The 19291-nt window shown below is 39.7% G+C and overlaps 1 protein-coding gene across 1 annotated transcript in view; it reads left to right on the top strand.

Moving 5' to 3' along the window:
* The window catches only part of si:dkey-112m2.1 (transmembrane protein 132C), a 278547-nt gene extending 260116 nt beyond the window's left edge, over window positions 1–18431 (top strand). Inside the window, exons 8-10 of the mRNA XM_047371747.1 lie at window positions 2106–2415; window positions 14056–14247; window positions 14678–18431. Coding sequence (XP_047227703.1) covers window positions 2106–2415; window positions 14056–14247; window positions 14678–15751 — 1576 coding nt within the window. The 3' untranslated portion in view covers window positions 15752–18431. The remainder of the gene's footprint in view (window positions 1–2105; window positions 2416–14055; window positions 14248–14677) is intronic.
* Window positions 18432–19291: the final 860 nt, after the last annotated feature.

Raw genomic sequence — 19291 nt, 5'->3', positions numbered from 1 at the left:
CTTAAACTCCTCCACTTGAGGCAGGAACTCTCCTCCAACCTGAAGAGGACAAGCCACCCTTGTCCAGGCAAGAACCCTGGCCTCAGACTTGGAGGAGCTGATCCTCATCCCAGCCGCTTCACACTCGGCTGCGAACCGCCCCAGCGCATGCTGTAGGTCTTGGCTAGAGGGGGCCAGCAGGACCACATCATCTGCAAAAAGAAGAGACTAAATCCTCTGGCCCCCAAAGCAGAACCCCTCCGGCCCTTGGTTGCGCCTAGAAATTCTGTCCATAAAAGTTATTAACAGGACCGGTGACAAAGGGCAGCCCTGCCGGAGTCCAACATGCACCGGGAACAGGTCCGACTTAGTGCTGGCAATGCGGACCAAACTCCTGCTTTGCTTGTACAGAGACCGATTCCATACTCCTGGAGCACCCCCCACAGGGCATCACGAGGGACACAGTTGAATGCTTTCTGCAGGTCCACAAAACACATGTGGACTGGTTGGGCAAACTCCCATGAACCCTCGAGTGCCCTGTAGAGGATATTTAGCTGGTCCAGTGTTCCACAGCTGGGACAAAAACCACACTGCTCCTCCTGAAACCGAGGTTCGACTATCGGCCGGACTCTCCTCTCCAGTACCCTGGCGTAGGCCTTACCAGGGAGGCTGAGGAGTGTGATCCCCCTGTAGTTGGAACATACCTTCTAGTCACCCTTCTTATGAAGGGGGACCACCACCCCAGTCTGCCAGTTGGCGATCAGTGGACAGCTCAGCCCCTCTCTTCACCCGAGTGTCCAAAACATGTGGCCGAAGGTCTGATGATACAACAACAAAGTAAATCATTGACCTCCTGCCTAGGGTGTCCTGGTGCCAAGTGCGCTGATGGACACCCTTATGTTTGATGTTAATGGTGTTCATTATGGACAATCCGTAACTACCACAGAAGTCCAATAACAAAACACCGCTTGGATTCAGATCGGGGAGGCCAGTCCTCCCGATCACACCTCTCCAGGTGTCACTGTCGTTTCCCACATGGGCATTGAAGTCCCCCAGCAGAATAATGGAGTCCCTGGGAGGGGCACTATCCAGCACCCCCGACAGGGAAGCCAAGAATGCCGGGTACTCCGCACTACCGCTCGGCCCGTAGGGCGAAATGACAGTCAGAGACCTGTCCCCAACCTGTGACCCTCTCATCCACCGGGGTAAACCCCAACACGAGATGGCTGGGCTGGGGGACAACAAGCAAACTCACACCAGCCCGCCGCCTCTCCCTGTGGGCCACTCCAGAGTAGAAGAGAGTCCAGCCCCTCTCGAGGAGATGGGTTCCAGAGCTGTGCATGGAGGCGAGCCCGACTATTACTAGTCGATATCTCTCGACCTCCCGCACAAGCTCAGGCTCCTTCCCCCCCAGCGAGGTGACATTCCATGTCCCTAGAACATCCAGGGATCGGGCCGCCAAGGTCTCCACCTTCGTCCGCCAACCAAACAAATCCCTTTGCCCTCAAATTCATTGCAGCATTAATATATTCCCATCCTAGCTAATTTCCTACCTGGAACAATTTAATGATTATCTCTTAATGTGATAAGAGATCATTTAACCTACATAGGGGATAAGAATTACCTGAAATCTGGTTCAAAACTCAAAGTGTGCAGTTTGAAAACCTTTTCAGTAGAGGAATTGTAATTTGTTTAAACACATATTTTCTGAGATGGCTGTAGCTGTAAAGCATATGCCAAGGGCCAAATAAATGGCAGACATACTGAGAAATATCAGTTGCCCTTTTAAAGAAAATGAGAAAGCAAGCTAGGCAGCAGTTTTTCTCTGCAAGTTGAATTTAATAGATTTGTTGAAAACTCTGGCAGAGTGGCTTTTGGAAAGGCAGGCAAGCATGCAGAAAAACATGACTTGCAAGCATCCGGTACTGCACCATAAAACCTTTTGACACAATTAGCTTTAATGGAAAAAAAGACATATTTAGCTTCTCTTAACTGTGTAATTATTTGCTGCTATGCTTTATAGCTCAGAATCTGTTTGAAATATACTGTATTCATGGTCTCTAATCTTCATCCGTTTTATTCATTCACTAATCAATCAAATCCACTTCTTCTATTTCGCCATATAGGTACGAGAGAGTCACCGATGACAACGAGGGTGCCTATGGACAAGAAGAGAGGACAGAAAATGCTTGTGTAGCCCAGTACCAGAGCACCTCTCTGCATGTCCTCACACAGTTTGTAACAGATGCAGGGGAATTAAGAGGAGATATGGAGGAGGGCGGACCGGGTCAGCAGAACTTCTTCCTGGGTACAGACTGGCATGTAGATGTCACGCAGCTTGTCAAAGAATCTTTAAGGGTGCAGGACCCGAAGATTGCTGAGCTGCTGGAGAGTCAAGTGCTAATCGGCCTGAGCTCTGGAACCACCAAACTGCAGGTACTATGAGAAGTAGTTTCACAGGCAGGTAATTATTAAAGATGGTCCAACTTGTAACAAAATACATTACATTAGGGAAACATTAACAAGATGGGATTTTGGCAATATATTTGGGAGATTTAGGAATCCCCATTTTTATGATTTCACAAACAGAATAAGATGTTTGCAATAATCTTCAACAAACTTCCTGTCCCCTCTGGAGGACCTGCATAACAGAGTGGAAAAACAGACAGTGATTTTGGAGCAATGCCATAGAGTTTCTTTTGATGTAAAATAGAGTTTCTGATCTCTCGCAATCTGAGATAAAGAAATGAGATGAAAAATGTTAGCATTTATGGTTCATGATCACAAAGTGGAATTAATAAATGCGCTGTGTAAACCGTCTCCCCACTCTGTTCGCATCTGCCTCCCTGTGCTGAGTTAAATTAATCTGTGCTCCAAACTTCACTATCATGATAATCAAATAAATGCCTCTTTGATAGAATTCTTCATTTTCGATTAAATGTACTTTTTTTATAACACTGTTTCTTTACTCATTTTCTGAAACACAAATTGAGATGGTATAAGCATGTGCAGAGATGGGATAGGTGATATAGAATAGAATAGAATAGAATAGAATAGAATAGAATAGAATAGAATAGAATAGAATAGAATAGAATAGAATAAACAAACAAATTCCTTGTATGTCCAAAAACGTACTTGGCAATAAAGCTTTTCTGATTCTGATTCTGATTCTGAATAGAATAGAAAATGAATGTCCTTTATTGGGAAATTCACGTGTATCAGCGGCAATGTGAAAGGCAATGTAAGCATGTACATACACAAAGATAAAACAATAAGAAAAACCTGAATAAAATATGAATAACATGCTGTACAGTAAGTGATAATTTACAACATAAGAAAAAAAAATACTGTACAGTTATTAAAAAAAACATACTCAGATTAAAAGAAATGTGCAACTGAGTAGGCTGAATTTACAAAATGTTCAAAACGTGCATGTATACTTGTGCATAAAAAGCAACAATAGACTATTTATAGATCCTTCTCAAAATATTAGCATATTGTGATAAAGTTCATTATTTTCCATAATGTCATGATGAAAATTTTACATTCATATATTTTAGATTCATTGCACAACAACTGAAATATTTCAGGTCTTTTATTGTCTTAATACGGATGATTTTGGCATACAGCTCATGAAAACCCAAAATTCCTATCTCACAAAATTAGCATATTATTAAAAGGGTCTCTAAACGAGCTATGAACCTAATCATCTGAATCAACGAGTTAACTCTAAACACCTGCAAAAGATTCCTGAGGCCTTTAAAACTCCCAGCTTGGTTCATCACTCAAACCCCCAATCATGGGTAAGACTGCCGACCTGACTGCTGTCCAGAAGGCCACTATTGACAACCTCAAGCAAGAGAGTAAGACACAGAAAGAAATTTCTGAACGAATAGGCTTTTCCCAGAGTGCTGTATCAAGGCACCTCAGTGGGAAGTCTGTGGGAAGGAAAACGTGTGGCAGAAAACGCTGCACAACGAGAAGAGGTGACCGGACCCTGAGGAAGATTGTGGAGAAGGGCCGATTCCAGACCTTGGGGGACCTGCGGAAGCAGTGGACTGAGTCTGGAGTAGAAACATCCAGAGCCACCGTGCACAGGCGTGTGCAGGAAATGGGCTACAGGTGCCTCATTCCCCAGGTCAAGCCACTTTTGAACCAGAAACAGCGGCAGAAGCGCCTGACCTGGGCTACAGAGAAGCAGCACTGGACTGTTGCTCAGTGGTCCAAAGTACTTTTTTCAGATGAAAGCAAATTTTGCATGTCATTCGGAAATCAAGGTGCCAGAGTCTGGAGGAAGACTGGGGAGAAGGAAATGCCAAAATGCCAGAAGTCCAGTGTCAAGTACCCACAGTCAGTGATGGTCTTGGGTGCCGTGTCAACTGCTGGTGTTGGTCCAATGTGTTTTATCAAGGGCAGGGTCAATGCAGCTAGCTATCAGGAGATTTTGGAGCACTTCATGCTTCCATCTACTGAAAAGCTTTATGGACATGAAGATGTCATTTTTCACCACAACATGGCACCTGCTCACAGTGCCAAAACCACTGGTAAATGGTTTACTGACCATGGTATCACTGTGCTCAATTGGCCTGCCAACTCTCCTGACCTGAACCCCATAGAGAATCTGTGGGATATTGTGAAGAGAACGTTGAGAGACTCAAGACCCAACACACTGGATGAGCTAAAGGCCGCTATCGAAGCATCCTGAGCCTCCATAAGACCTCAGCAGTGCCACAGGCTGATTGCCTCCATACCACGCCGCATTGAAGCAGTCATTTCTGCCAAAGGATTCCCGACCAAGTATTGAGTGCATAACTGTACATAATTATTTGAAGGTTGACGTTTTTTGTATTAAAAACACTTTTCTTTTATTGGTCGGATGAAATATGCTAATTGTGTGAGATAGGAATTTTGGGTTTTCATGAGCTGTATGCCAAAAATCATCCGTATTAAGACAATAAAAGACCTGAAATATTTCAGTTAGTGTGCAATGAATCTAAAATATATGAATGTTAAATTTTCATCATTACATTATGGAAAATAATGAACTTTATCACAATATGCTAATATTTTGAGAAGGAACTGTACATAACGTGAAAGAAAACTGTGCAAGTAACAGCAGAGATGTAGGCACTTAATAAGTTTGTTGGAAGCGGTGATGGTTATTACGTCTATCAGCTGCTGAAATAAGGAAACTGCACTAACGCTCCTTTGTGTACCTAGGGTACAGTAGTTTGTCAGTGATTTTATTTTTGCAAGAGTCCTTCTGTCTCCAATCACTGGCATTGGGTCGTGGGGGCACCCTAGGACAGAGCTGGCCTTTCTGATGAGCTTATCTTATCTCTGAGCTGCAGATAAGATACAACATAGTGAAAAAAAGTCTTCAGGAGCGCTTCAAAAGACCTCAGTCTCCTTAGCAGGTAGAATCTGCTTTTACCGTACCTGTAGAGGGCACCAGTGTTGTGACTCCAGTCCAGTTTATTGTTCCAGTGAACACCAAGCTACTTGTAACAGTCCACCAGTGTCAGTGTGGTTATTCTGCGCCTGCCGAAATCCACCATCCATATAGACAAAAGATGCTGAATAAGAAGCTGGTGTAGAGAAGGAATAGAGGAAGATCACAGAGACTACTGGAACCATTGAAGTGGGTATACTGAGGGTTGGTTTGATAGAGGATGCTAGGGTTGGGTGAAGTGGAAGTAGAAAATTAGGTTTGTTTGCATTAGTTTTGCCTTTTACATTTCTTCTCACGCTTGCTCCTGTTTAGCTAATTAAATCACACAAAAAGCATCGGTCCCTACCATAAAGTGGTACAAATAGTCTGGTTCTTAGTCATATCTTTTGGGTGTACATTGGTGACTATCCTGCCAAGATTTCAGTTTTTGTTTGTTTTTAAAATTCTCAGTATAGCAGCAACTTAGTGTTTTCCAGTTTATTTTTGGAAATCTGTCAGTTTCCTCACCTCTTGCCTCAGCCTGTAAACTTGTGTTTGCAGTACCTACTCACCTTAATCCCCTACACTGGGACACAAAACCACTTTACCAAGTTTGAACGTCTTGTAACTAGTACACAAATCTCATACTCAAATAGTTGTCTTGCATGATTAAGGACCAGTTTATGTTTTGGAAAACCAATGTACTACAAAATCTAACATATTGATGAGAACAAAAATAAGTAATTCTTCACTCATTTTGAAAATCTGCAACATGCAAGAATTTGACCTTTTAACCTACCTTATGTTGTCGGAGATGCATTATGAAAGGAACTGGAAAGACAAACATAATCAAATCAGTTATCACTAAAGAGAGAAAGGGGATTTAAAAAAAATGAGTTAATAGAATTAAACCGACTTTAAAATTCTTAAACCATTATTTCATTAAAAAAAAATGATAGCATCAAGCCAGAGTTTAGCAAGTAAATAACAAATTTGGTGCCAAAAAGGAACAAGACTGAAAAACAGCCAGATTGATCCCAGTGAGCCATAAACACTTAAGCCTATCAAGCTTACACCTGCACCATGTCTCATTCTCTCAATCTTTCACCATGTAGCTCAATGACACATGCACACACACACTCTCTCTCACACACACACCAAAGATGCACAAACAATCCCAGTCCTATTTATTTAATAATACAATCAGGGCCTTGCTCAGGAGACTACAGACGTCACTCTCACACCATAAATCAACGCCAACGTGACATTTACAAGACAACCCAACAAAGAGAAATACATTGTTGAAACACAGGGCATAAAATTCAACCTCTGCTGCTGTGGATTTCTTAATTTTAAGCACATCATGTTACTTTTTTATATTTTCTAGGGTACATTATTGCACGCACCTTAACAGTTCCAGGGTATGAAACACATTAGGAGTTTTATTTTGATTCAGTAAAGAATTTACAATTCCAAATGCATTTTGACATTTAAACTGAAGCCTAGAATTTTAGCAGACCCCTGATGTGTAAAATCCTATCCTGTGCACTGAATCAATAATGTGATCATTAATTTACTTTTCCGCAAGTTTTATTGTGTAGCAAGAAGGGGGAATAAATCCATTTAAGCACTCTCTGACAGGTTATGGATGGGACACTTGCATGCAAAACACATTGTGCTGCTAACCTTTGCAAGTGTCAGTGTGTGAGTCACACACACGTGGTTTGGGTAATAATGGGTTCCTTGTTATATTGTTGGTTGCTTATGCCTACATCTTGGTGTAAAAAGGATTTTCAGAGGTTTCAGGTAGTGGGGCCTTCCTTAATCTAGAGAGAAATGTTATCGGACAAGAATTTGACAGATACAAAGGGTGAGCCTGGAAAGGGTCTTTAACTGACCTCTCGGGACAGAATGAATAAATCTGTAAACTTGAAAACTGGTTTGAGAGGAAGGGTCATTACACAACTGGAAGCTTTATGCGAGAATTTCACAATTCTGGATTTTTTTGTAATGGGATGGAGGCGAGACATAGCTCTGGTAAAAGGACGAAAAGACATATAGTAATGGCTTGTATATGAATTCATAATTGTGGGTTCTAATACCATTCATAACATTGGGGTTACAGATTATTATTTTGCAAAAGAACCTACTAAAAGTTAAAGATAACTAAAGCAGACCATGTAATTTACTTATTGTGCCCTTATTTTAATTTTTTTGTCTCATCATATAAATTTCCCACAAAGACGTTTTAAATTAGTATTCTGTTCTGAGACCACGCATTTTGTTTTTGACAATTCAAGGGTATTTATCCATTCTCTTTGGTTGTGTGAGATGCAAAAAGGGAAAAATACCAAGGGAGGAAAATGGGGTATTGGGTCTGGACAAATGAGGCAGTGATCGGTGCTGACAGTTCATTATGGCGGGTAAATGCAGCTCTGTGGGGAAGGCTGCAGAAAATACTGGAGCCCCTAATTGGAGCGGATGGAAGAGATTCACATCTCAAAACAATATCACAGCTATTTACATCCTTACACCTCATGCTACTTTGAACCTTGGGGTATGCCTTCTGAAGGTGTGGATTAGAATGCAGTTTTTTGTGGATTTAGGGGATTTTTTGCATCCTTTCACAAGTATCTGCCTCTTTTTAATCTGAATCCAATATAGTTGGGTTTTATCATATATGGCAATTCTTGAGGTAACAGTTTAGAACAGATATGCTACCAGTTTTGTCTGTAAAATGTATGTAATTGACTTATATTGAAAAAATATGTGAAACAGTCCGGGGTACAGTACAAATACTTAGAAATAACATTTTGTAAGTTAAAGGTGTAAATATTTTCATGTGATTTTACCAGAATACAACCATGATTTTTTTGTTTTCTCTCACCTTTTTAAAGCACACAGATATCTAGAAGATTATTGTCGACCTATGCAAACCTGTAATGATAGCATTTAAGGGCTCACATACAGCTATAAAGCAGAAATTCTTTTCCACATTTCATCATGCCCTAACCCTAAACTTCAATGTATTTTAGTGGGATTTTGTGGCAAACCAACACACAATGGCACATAACTGTGATGTAAAACAAAAAAGCATAGATGGTTTTCAATTTTAAAAAAAATAAACATCAGAAAACAATGTTAAGTGTAATTTTATTTTAATCTGATAGCCCCAAATTACATCTAGTACACAGGTTAGGGAAAAATTTGTGGAAGAGTTAGGATATAAAACGACATCCCAAGCTAAGGACACTCGACAGTAAAAGAGCACTCTTAAGTCTGCCATCTGAAAATTTAAAGTGTTTCACAACTACAAACCTACCAACACATGGTTGCACACCTAAACTGATTTGAAGAGCAGAGCATTAACCTGAGAAGCATTCAAGAGACCCATGGTAACACTGGAGGAGCTGCAAAGAATGTTAGCTTGATCTAAATGCAAAATGGTGTTAGGTGCAAAAAACAAACATGTCATATTACTTTGAATGCACCATTCCAACAATAAAAAACATGATTGTGGCAGCAACTCTAAACATACAGCCAGTGCTACAATGGAATGGTTCAGATGAAATGTGTTTTAGAATGGTCCTTTGAAAGGCCAGTGTTAAATCTAATTGAGAATTTTCGACATTGAAAATTTCAGTTGCAAAAAATCTGTCCTTAGAGGTACAGGGGTTGGACAATGAAAATGAAACACCTGTCATTTTAGTGTGGGAGGTTTTATGGCTAAATTGGACCAGCCAGGTAGCCAGTCTTCATTGATTGCACATTGCACCAGTAAGAGCAGAGTGTGAAGGTTCAATTAGCAGGGTAAGAGCACAGTTTTGCTCAAAATATTGAAATGCACACAACATTATGGGTGACATACCAGAGTTCAAAAGAGGACAAATTGTTGGTGCACGTCTTGCTGGCGCATCTGTGACCAAGACAGCAAGTCTTTGTGATGTATCAAGAGCCACGGTATCCAGGGTAATGTCAGCATACCACCAAGAAGGACGAACCACATCCAACAGGATTAACTGTGGACAAGAGGAAGCTGTCTGAAAGGGATTTTCGGGTGCTAACACGGATTGTATCCAAAAAACATAAAACCACGGCTGCCCAAATCACGGCAGAATTAAATGTGCACCTCAACTCTCCTGTTTCCACCAGAACTGTCCGTCGGGAGCTCCACAGGGTCAATATATACGGCCGGGATGCTATAGCCAAACCTTTGGTCACTCATGCCAATGCCAAACGTCAGTTTCAATGGTGCAAGGAGCGCAAATCTTGGGCTGTGGTCAATGTGAAACATGTATTGTTCTCTGATGAGTCCACCTTTACTGTTTTCCCCACATCCTGGAGAGTTACGGTGTGGAGAAGCCCCAAAGAAGCGTACCACCCAGACTGTTGCATGCCCAGAGTGAAGCATGGGGGTGGATCAGTGATGGTTTGGGCTGCCATATCACGGCATTCCCTTGGCCCAATACTTGTGCTAGATGGGCAGTACCACTGCCAAGGACTACCGAACCATTCTTGAGGACCATGTGCATCCAATGGTTCAAATATTGTATCCTGACGGTGGTGCCGTGTATCAGGATGACAATGCACCAATACACACAGCAAGACTGGTGAAAGATTGGTTTGATGAACATGAAAGTGAAGTTGAACATCTCCCATGGTCTGCACAGTCATCAGATCTAAATATTATTGAGCTACTTTGGGGTGTTTTGGAGGAGCGAGTCAGGAAATGTTTTCCTCCACCAGTATCACGTAGTGACCTGGCCACTATCCTGCAAGAAGAATGGCTTAGAATCCCTCTGACCACTGTGCAGGACGTGTATATGTCATTCCCAAGACGAATTGACGCTGTATTGGCCGCAAAAGGAGGCCCTGCACCATACTAATAAATTATTGTGGTCTAAAACCAGGTGTTTCAGTTTCATTGTCCAACCCCTGTACTAAGCTTGTAAAGACATAGGCAAGACCTGCAGCTGAAGGAAAATGTGGCTGTAAAAAGTAGTGACAATGGGAAGCTGAATACAAATGCACGCCACACTTTCCACATTTTAATTAGTAAAAAGAAAATCAAAACCCTGTTTCAAGTTTCATAAATATGCACCACTTTGAGTTTGACAATCTAATAAAATCTGACTAAAATACATTGAGGTTTATGGTTGTCACATGACAAAATTAACTTTGAAACATGACTTTATTGAAAAAGGGACAATGCACAATTCAAACATAAATGTCACCATTTGATGTGTTGTACTAGATTATAGTTTGTTTTTTTTTCACCTTTGCAGTTCCTAAACAGGTCAAGATGAGAAAAGAAAGCTTTAGGAGCAGTTAAGAATCAAGATAAAAATAGTCAATACTATATACAAAACATCCATAATTTAGCTGGATGTGTTATCTTAGACAACTGTAAAACCCACAAAAACATACATAATTTTTAAAACATCCCGATCAATGATAGAAACTCAAAATGATCTTTAGCAAACCCTTTAAGTTAGATTTAAAGGTTCTAAAGCTACAGCTCCTCACATCTTCTGGCAGCAAGTTCCATTGATTTGTTGCTTTTACAGAGAAAGCTGTAATCCAAAAATAGTACAGCGGAATGGAATGGCAAGGCATACATTTGAGAACAATTTAAAGTTATCAGTGTTCCATGGGTTTGAAGAGCAGAGATCAGAAAAAAAAGCCCGGGCTAATAAAACAAACAGTGGCACTTATTAAAAACTATATATGTATATATATATATACATATATGTTTTGGCCCCCCACGCCAAAACAGGGCCAAAAGTTTGAAGCCGAAAAAAAAAATCTGCAAGTTCGAAGAAAAAACTTGAATCTGAAAAGTAGTTTCGAACTTTTTTTTTCCAGTTTCAGATCTGTTTTTTTTTCAGTTGCAAAAAACTTTTTTCCAGTTTTAAAATTTTTTTGGGGGGGTTCAAAATAAATTCAGGTTCAAATGTTTTTCTTTTGAACAAACCTTTATGGCCCCAATTTAGCTCCATATATCTTTATCTATAATTCAGTTTTGTTCATGTTGCATCGGCTTTTTATTCAGAGTTTTTAACATTTGTTTCTGTATTGACTGTAGCACCAACTTGCTCCCTGCTAGTGACAGAGTAAGACATATGAGACAAAATCATACCAAGCATTAATACAGGTCCTTCTCAAAATATTAGCATATTGTGATAAAGTTCATTATTTTCCATAATGTCATGATGAAAATTTAACATTCATATATTTTAGATTCATTGCACACTAATTGAAATATTTCAGGTCTTTTATTGTCTTAATACGGATGATTTTGCCATACAGCTCCTGAAAACCCAAAATTCCTATCTCACAAAATTAGCATATTTCATCCGACCAATAAAAGAAAAGTGTTTTTAATACAAAAAATGTCAACCTTCAAATAATCATGTACAGTTATGCACTCAATACTTGGTCGGGAATCCTTTTGCAGAAATTACTGCTTCAATGCGGCGTGGCATGGAGGCAATCAGCCTGTGGCACTGCTGAGGTCTTATGGAGGCCCAGGATGCTTCGATAGCGGCCTTTAGCTCATCCAGAGTGTTGGGTCTTGAGTCTCTCAACGTTCTCTTCACAATATCCCACAGATTCTCTATGGGGTTCATGTCAGGAGAGTTGGCAGGCCAATTGAGCACAGTGATACCATGGTCAGTAAACCATTTACCAGTGGTTTTGGCACTGTGAGCAGGTGCCAGGTCATGCTGAAAAATGAAATCTTCATCTCTATAAAGCTTTTCAGTAGATGGAAGCATGAAGTGCTCCAAAATCTCCTGATAGCTAGCTGCATTGACCCTGCCCTTGATAAAACACAGTGGACCAACACCAGCAGCTGACACGGCACCCCAGACCATCACTGACTGTGGGTACTTGACACTGGACTTCTGGCATTTTGGCATTTTCTTCTCCCCAGTCTTCCTCCAGACTATGGCACCTTGATTTCCAAATGACATGCAGAATTTGCTTTCATCTGAAAAAGTACTTTGGACCACTGAGCAACAGTCCAGTGCTGCTTCTCTGTAGCCCAGGTCAGGCGCTTCTGCCGCTGTTTCTGGTTCAAAAGTGGCTTGACCTGGGGAATGAGGCACCTTTAGCCCATTTCCTGCACACGCCTGTGCACGGTGGCTCTGGATGTTTCTACTCCAGACTCAGTCCACTGCTTCCGCAGGTCCCCCAAGGTCTGGAATCGGACCTTCTCTACAATCTTCCTCAGGGTCCGGTCACCTCTTCTCGTTGTGCAGCGTTTTCTGCCACACTTTTTCCTTCCCACAGACTTCCCACTGAGGTGCCTTGATACAGCACTCTGGGAACAGCCTATTCGTTCAGAAATTTCTTTCTGTGTCTTACCCTCTTGCTTGAGGGTGTCAATAGTGGCCTTCTGGACAGCAGTCAGGTCGGCAGTCTTACCCATGATTGGGGTTTTGAGTGATGAACCAGGCTGGGAGTTTTAAAGACCTCAGGATTATTTTGCAGGTGTTTAGAATTAACTCGTTGATTCAGATGATTAGGTTCATAGCTTGTTTAGAGACCCTTTTAATGATATGTTAATTTTGTGAGATAGGAATTTTGGGTTTTTATGAGCTGTATGCCAAAATCATCCATATTAAGACAATAAAAGACCTGAAATATTTCAGTTAGTGTGCAATGAATCTAAAATATATGAATGTTAAATTTTCATCATGACATTATGGAAAATAATGAACTTTATCACAATATGCTAATATTTTGAGAAGGACCTGTATGTAGGACCTAATATGTCTAAAATGTTTTAAATTATTATTTATTGTTTTGATTATATTTTTACAGGTATTTTAAAATTCAGATTTGGATCCACATATCTATTATCAGGTGCATCATTAATCCTTTCACCTCTGATATCTTATTTACATTCAAGCTCAGAAATGACAGATCAAGCTAGCATGTGATCCTCTCTAACACATTTGTTTAGTTTAGCAGCTGCAACCTCACCTGGATCAGCCAGTCATCTTCATACATTTGTAAATCTGCATCAAGACAGTTCTCCTGAGGATCATTATTGTAAAGACTAAACAACAGAGGGCATAATATTTATGCTTGTGAAAGATGGCTGTGCCCTTTGCATAACCGGACCTACTTTAATACATTGTAGCTGGTTGGAAAAATATATAAAGATATTCAAGCCGGTGTGCTGGGCGAAACATTACATTTAGACAATTTTGATATTAAAACACTATGGTTGACTGTATCCAATGCTTTACGTAGAGCTAAAAAATAGTGCATCAAATACTCCTTAATGTGAAAACTTCAAAGGGTAAGAACACTTTTTGCAGGCACTATTTGCAATTTTAGAAAATGTATTTTTTTGTTGTCTTAAAGACATGATACTGTGGGTGTAACAGGCAATCGCAATTTTGTTTCCTATTTGTCTGCAGTTTAATGACAATGACTGTTTAAAAGAAGAAAAACACAAAGGGATCTTTGACAAAACTACTCTTAGTGTGACTTGCAAGATTAGATACTTGGTAATCAATGTTTGACTAAAAACAATGATGTGATAATGTTCTATATTTGGGAAGTTGTTGGCTCAGAAAACTACCAGAAAAAAGAAGCAATTTGTTTAAAAAAAAATTTGTTGCATGTTATAGGTTTTGTCCCCTCTGACATCATCAGTCCTGGCTGAGAGGAGCATCAGGGTGCTGGATGATAAAGTGAGTGTGACAGAGCTTGGGGTGCAGTTGGTTTCTGGACTCTCTCTGTCCTTGCAACTGAGCCTTGGAAGCAACAGAGCCATTGTTGCTACTACAACAACGCAGGAAGTCATAGAATCACATGCACAGGTAAAATACCATCTGAATAAGATGTTATTTTAACTTTTCATGATGTGCCATGGGAGTTTAGAGTGTTAAGTTTGTTGTATTACCTGTTATAAATATTGTTTTTGTGAACTACTTTTATAACAAATTCATGGTTGAACCAGAGTTATTGTTGGCCAATGTTATTGCTATTTTCCTTTAGAATAGTTCTCATATGTTAACATTTTCTTCTTGTATGTTAAAATGTAGTAAACAGCCACTATCCATGGGAGCTTTGCAAGTCTATTCTAGCCTTTTCATTGTAATTAAGACACACAATTGTTTCCCTTGTGCCTCTGGTTTATTTTTGTCCTCATTTGATGGGAATATGAAGATGTAAATTTGTTTGCCTTGTTAATTTTCACGTTACTGCCGCCACACCAATTTAAATTTGGTATGTTTTGCGTTTTCACAGGAATCCCTCATCAGTGCCTGGCTTCAGTTCAGTGATGGATCTTTGACTCCTCTGGACAACTACAACTCTGCCCATTTTACCCTGGCAGCCACATCTCTGAATGAACAGGTGGTGGTTGTGCAGCAGAGTGCAAAATGGAAGTGGCCAATCATTGTTGCCAAGGGTGAAGGCCAGGGTTTGCTTGTGCGTGTTGAAATGAGTCCATCAGAAGTATGCCAGAAGTCCAAACGACGTTCTGCTCTAGCTACAGGAATGGTGAATGTACAGGTAAGGTTTGGTCACTCAGAGGAGCCGAACAGGCAACGTGAAGACAGAAGAACTCGACCAGATCCCCCTTATTATGGTGGATCTATCTCTGACATAGACACTGGATTAATTAACCGTGCAGCCACGACTATTAGAGGCCAAGTTCCAGTGAGGCCCAATGGGGGTCGCTTATCATCAGACAGTGGAAACAGGAACCTTAATGACTTCTCTGAATACCCAGAGTTGCCTCGGAGTCGCAGTACCGATGAGGACTTGTTGCCATCGCGGCGTGGCCTGACAGACTTGGAGATTGGTATGTATGCACTGCTGGGAGTCTTCTGCCTGGCCATCCTGGTTTTTCTCATCAACTGCATCTCTTATACATATAAGTACCGAAGTAAACATCTGTCTCTAGAGGCCCCAGAGACAATGCCCCATGCCCATGACTGGGTTTGGCTTGGCCAAGAGGAAGGGCTTTGTCTGCAGCAACAGCAACATGAAGAACTGACCGGCACCTTAGAGGAAGGCAGTCAGCTTTTAAATGGAAGTATCCAGCGTAGTAGTATTGAGGGTGGCGGATGTAGCTCAAGCGGAAGAGATCTGAGGAATGAGTCTCTTAACTCACCGACCACCAAGAGGAAGAGAGTGAAGTTCTCCACTTTCTCCAATGTGAAGTCCAGTAATGGATGTCCAGTGCTTAACCCATTGCCAGGGGTGCAGACCAGTGATATAAAATGGGTTTGTCCAGACATTGAGCTTGGGGACTCAAAGGATCTTAGGAACTACATGGAAAAGCTCAGTGAGAATGCAATTAAGAACACAGCATAAGAGGTTCTGGGTTTTTCATTGAACTAAAGAGAAACTCACCTGAATGCCTTTGTGATGAAAAGGGAGAGAATGGAAAAATATAAATGAAAGGGTGAGCAAACAATCTGATGGCTGTAGTTTAATTGACGACCTCACTTTGAAAATGACCGTCACTTTTGATTCTATGACAGTTCTCAGACATGGTCAAGCAACAATTTGCAAGACTTGAATTTCCACACAACAGCATAGTTGAAAGGTTTAAAAGTGAAAATGGTATTGTTGCCTAAATGTATGTTCTTTGTCCTCTACTGAGCTCTGAATTTGTGTTTGATTTGCTTTTTGTTCTTCTTAAAATTATATTTTACTGCCCTACATGTTGTGATTTTATTTGAGACTAAGTTTTTTCTCTAAACTAGTTGTAGGTCCTTTGCCACGAGCCAGCAATTACAGAGCATATGAGACAAAGATCTGAAACTGTTTTGTACTGTATATAAATGCACAGTTTGATTTAAAGTTACTATATGTATGGTTACATTTTGTAAAGTGCTGTTTGGTTTGGTTTGGTTTGGTTTTGGTTTTGGTTTTGTTTGGTCTCCAAAAGTCAGATCCATGCATGATGTTATTTAATGAGGAACCATGTGTGTCCTATCTGAAAATGTGTAGATAACTATTATCCATGAACTTGGATACAATTTAGTAGTGTAAAATTAAATTCCCTTATCATGGTTAAGTTCTGGGTTTGAATATTTATATTAATTTAATTATTTGTGGTCCCACATCTTCTATTTGTGTTTTTATTGATGATCATCCCCCACTGCATATACAAAAGTTGCTTTACTGCTGAGTTTAAGTGTCATCATATAACAATTATTTTACAATTTCTGCAGCAGAAAAATTGTGATTACTGCCGAAAGCATCAAAAGACAATCACGTACAGTGCACCCCACATTTATGGACACCCATGGATAAGATAAGTAAAAAGCTTTAAGCCTGAGCTTTGGAGAAGTGTTTTTTTTTAACCATTTTTGAACGTGGTGGCAGGATAAACTTGGGTCCATGCCTCATTTGTCTCAATTCCACCTGTTTTGAAAAAGATTTTACTCTGAATGAGGAAATGGGCAATTTTAAAGTAGATAATGTTCTTGAGCCCATATGCTGATCTATAAAGAAACACATCTGACTAACGCTGGGGACACACTACACCATTGCCCAATTTTACCCCCGATTCCCTGTAGGGGAAAGTCTGCTTCAGTCTGCACTAGTTGTGCCCAGTCGATTTTTTTTTTTTTTTTGTAACTGTATAACATTATGAACATTAATGCAGTGGATATAGTACAAATTTTCAACAAACTAATTAAAATTACCTAGTGAGACTAAAACACAGTAAATAATGAATGGCCTTATTGAAATAAACCAAGCAAATCACACATTGCACATTAAGGTTATTGGACTTAATTCAAGAACTGATATTTTTGAATGAAATATTTTGCACATAGAGTAAACTTATCTATCATACATTCTTAATGTTTATTTTCCTGATCTAGCCTAACCAATATATTGTTTTGTCTATTAAGATCTAAAGAACATTTTTAGATTAAAGCCAACATTGACTGTCAGTCCAAAGCCCACAAACAAACTCACAACCTCAAATTCCAGTTGTAAATTCTCAACATGAGTATAACAAAACATACCTATAAGTAGTCTGAGGTTTATCATCTATTACCACTCTTGCAAGAGTTTCCACAAGAGTTTAATGCGTTCAGTTGGCTTTAGTGGGTCTGAAAAATCCCATGGTCTGTGAGCGTTCAACAACCATATAAGTTATTTTAAACAAATGCCTCTTTATTTTTTTATTTAATAAATCTATATTTATTTAAGCTGATCAGACTGTCTAGGGATTTTTAATTAGTAATCCATGACTTCCTGTTTCCCTGGGGAATAAATATGATGTAACACAGAGAACAACTTATCTGAGCAGCTTTTCAAAACAGGTAAGACAAGAGACCATGCCATTCATAAAAATCTGGGGATACTCTGTATGATTTTCAATAGTCATCACAGATTTTGAAAAGACTTGCTGTTTAAATTAAAAAAACCTTTTTTTTTCCTTTGACTGGCTGAAAGACTGGGGATCAGACACTTAACAAATATCTTTTGAACTGTAAGAAGTTCTCGCTGACATGCATTAACTGGATTTTGATTGTGTTTTTCAAAATTTTGATCAGTTTTTCAATTTATTTTATTTTTATCTTTAAGTGTTTTCAAAGTTTTTCTTGTTTGTTTTATCTTTTGATTTGAGTGTTTTTAATTTTTATGTTCAGCCATTGCAAGAACTGTTTTGCAACTACTTGTGACATTGGTGATTATGTTAAAACATTTTTTTATTATGTCCCTGCGCTCCCCACTGAATAAATGTATTCGTTTTAAACGTTTATCTAAATTTCCCCTTTTTTGTAGTGTAAGGCTATGTTTTTATAAGAGAGGGCAAAATTTACACATCTTTATAAAGAGTGTGCAGCAAGTAATGTGAAACACACTGATCACTCATCACCCATCTAAATTGGATTTCCAAAAACAACCATTGCAGTAAAAAATAATTATTATTTTTCTCATACAGCTGTATTAGTCAGGTTTATCGTCTTTTACTGTCTCTGTTTGAAAATTGGCTGCTTGACTAATTAAAGCTCAAGGTGATTCTTGATCTTTTGTGTGATTCATTAATCAGATAGCTTACCAAGACGTTTGAGTTCTTTATGTAGATGTTTGATTAGTATTAGTTGTCACCATCATTGACTTTTGCTGCAGCTGACAGTTATAACAGGAGAGATTATTTTTCAACACCATTCAGCACTCATAAATTAAAACATACAAACATGCCTCAATGAATGCTAATGTTTGATTTTCTGAGTATTTACAATTTGCTAAAGGCCAATGTGCTAAGACCCATTTGGTTCCTGCACTCACAAAGCAGGAGCCTGCACATTGGAAGTAAAGCAATTAGGATGAAGATTTTACCTATAATTGCGATGCCATGATTCTTAGGAAAACAACGAAATCCTACTTTTTGGTTGGAAGACACTGTCCTGATGCACAGTGGAAGGAGGACATCTGTATTTGGAAGACACAAATGAGGATGGATTGGCTGCTCCTCTGGATTGAAAGGAACCATTTGAAATGGTTTGGGGATTTGGTAAGGTGTTTTGGACATGTGCTGAGAAGAGGGCTGCTGGTCAGACCTAGGACTTACTGGGGAGGGTATATCTTAGGGGTTCCTGGGATGAACAGGAGAAGGTGGGCAAGGTGAAGGAGGACTGAACATCTTTCATGCAACCGTTTGTGGGAAGAAACACTAAGTAAGTAAGGTGACAAAAAACAATCTCAACAAAATTAAAGGTAAAAGCAACAGTGGAACAGAATATTTTAGGAACTGAATTGTATGAAGTGTATTAATGATTTTATTGCAACTCTAAACAAGCAATGCTTGGAGGCATGTCTATCAAGCTAGTTTTATTTTTCTGTGCTTTTAGATGTTCATATTTCCTTCATCGCAAGACATCAAAC

This window comes from Girardinichthys multiradiatus, chromosome 8 (genome assembly GCF_021462225.1).
Source record: "Girardinichthys multiradiatus isolate DD_20200921_A chromosome 8, DD_fGirMul_XY1, whole genome shotgun sequence".
Taxonomy (NCBI): Eukaryota; Metazoa; Chordata; class Actinopteri; order Cyprinodontiformes; family Goodeidae; genus Girardinichthys; species Girardinichthys multiradiatus.
The sequence above is the reverse complement of the archived record's forward strand: the minus strand, read 5'-3'. Positions and strand labels throughout refer to the sequence as shown.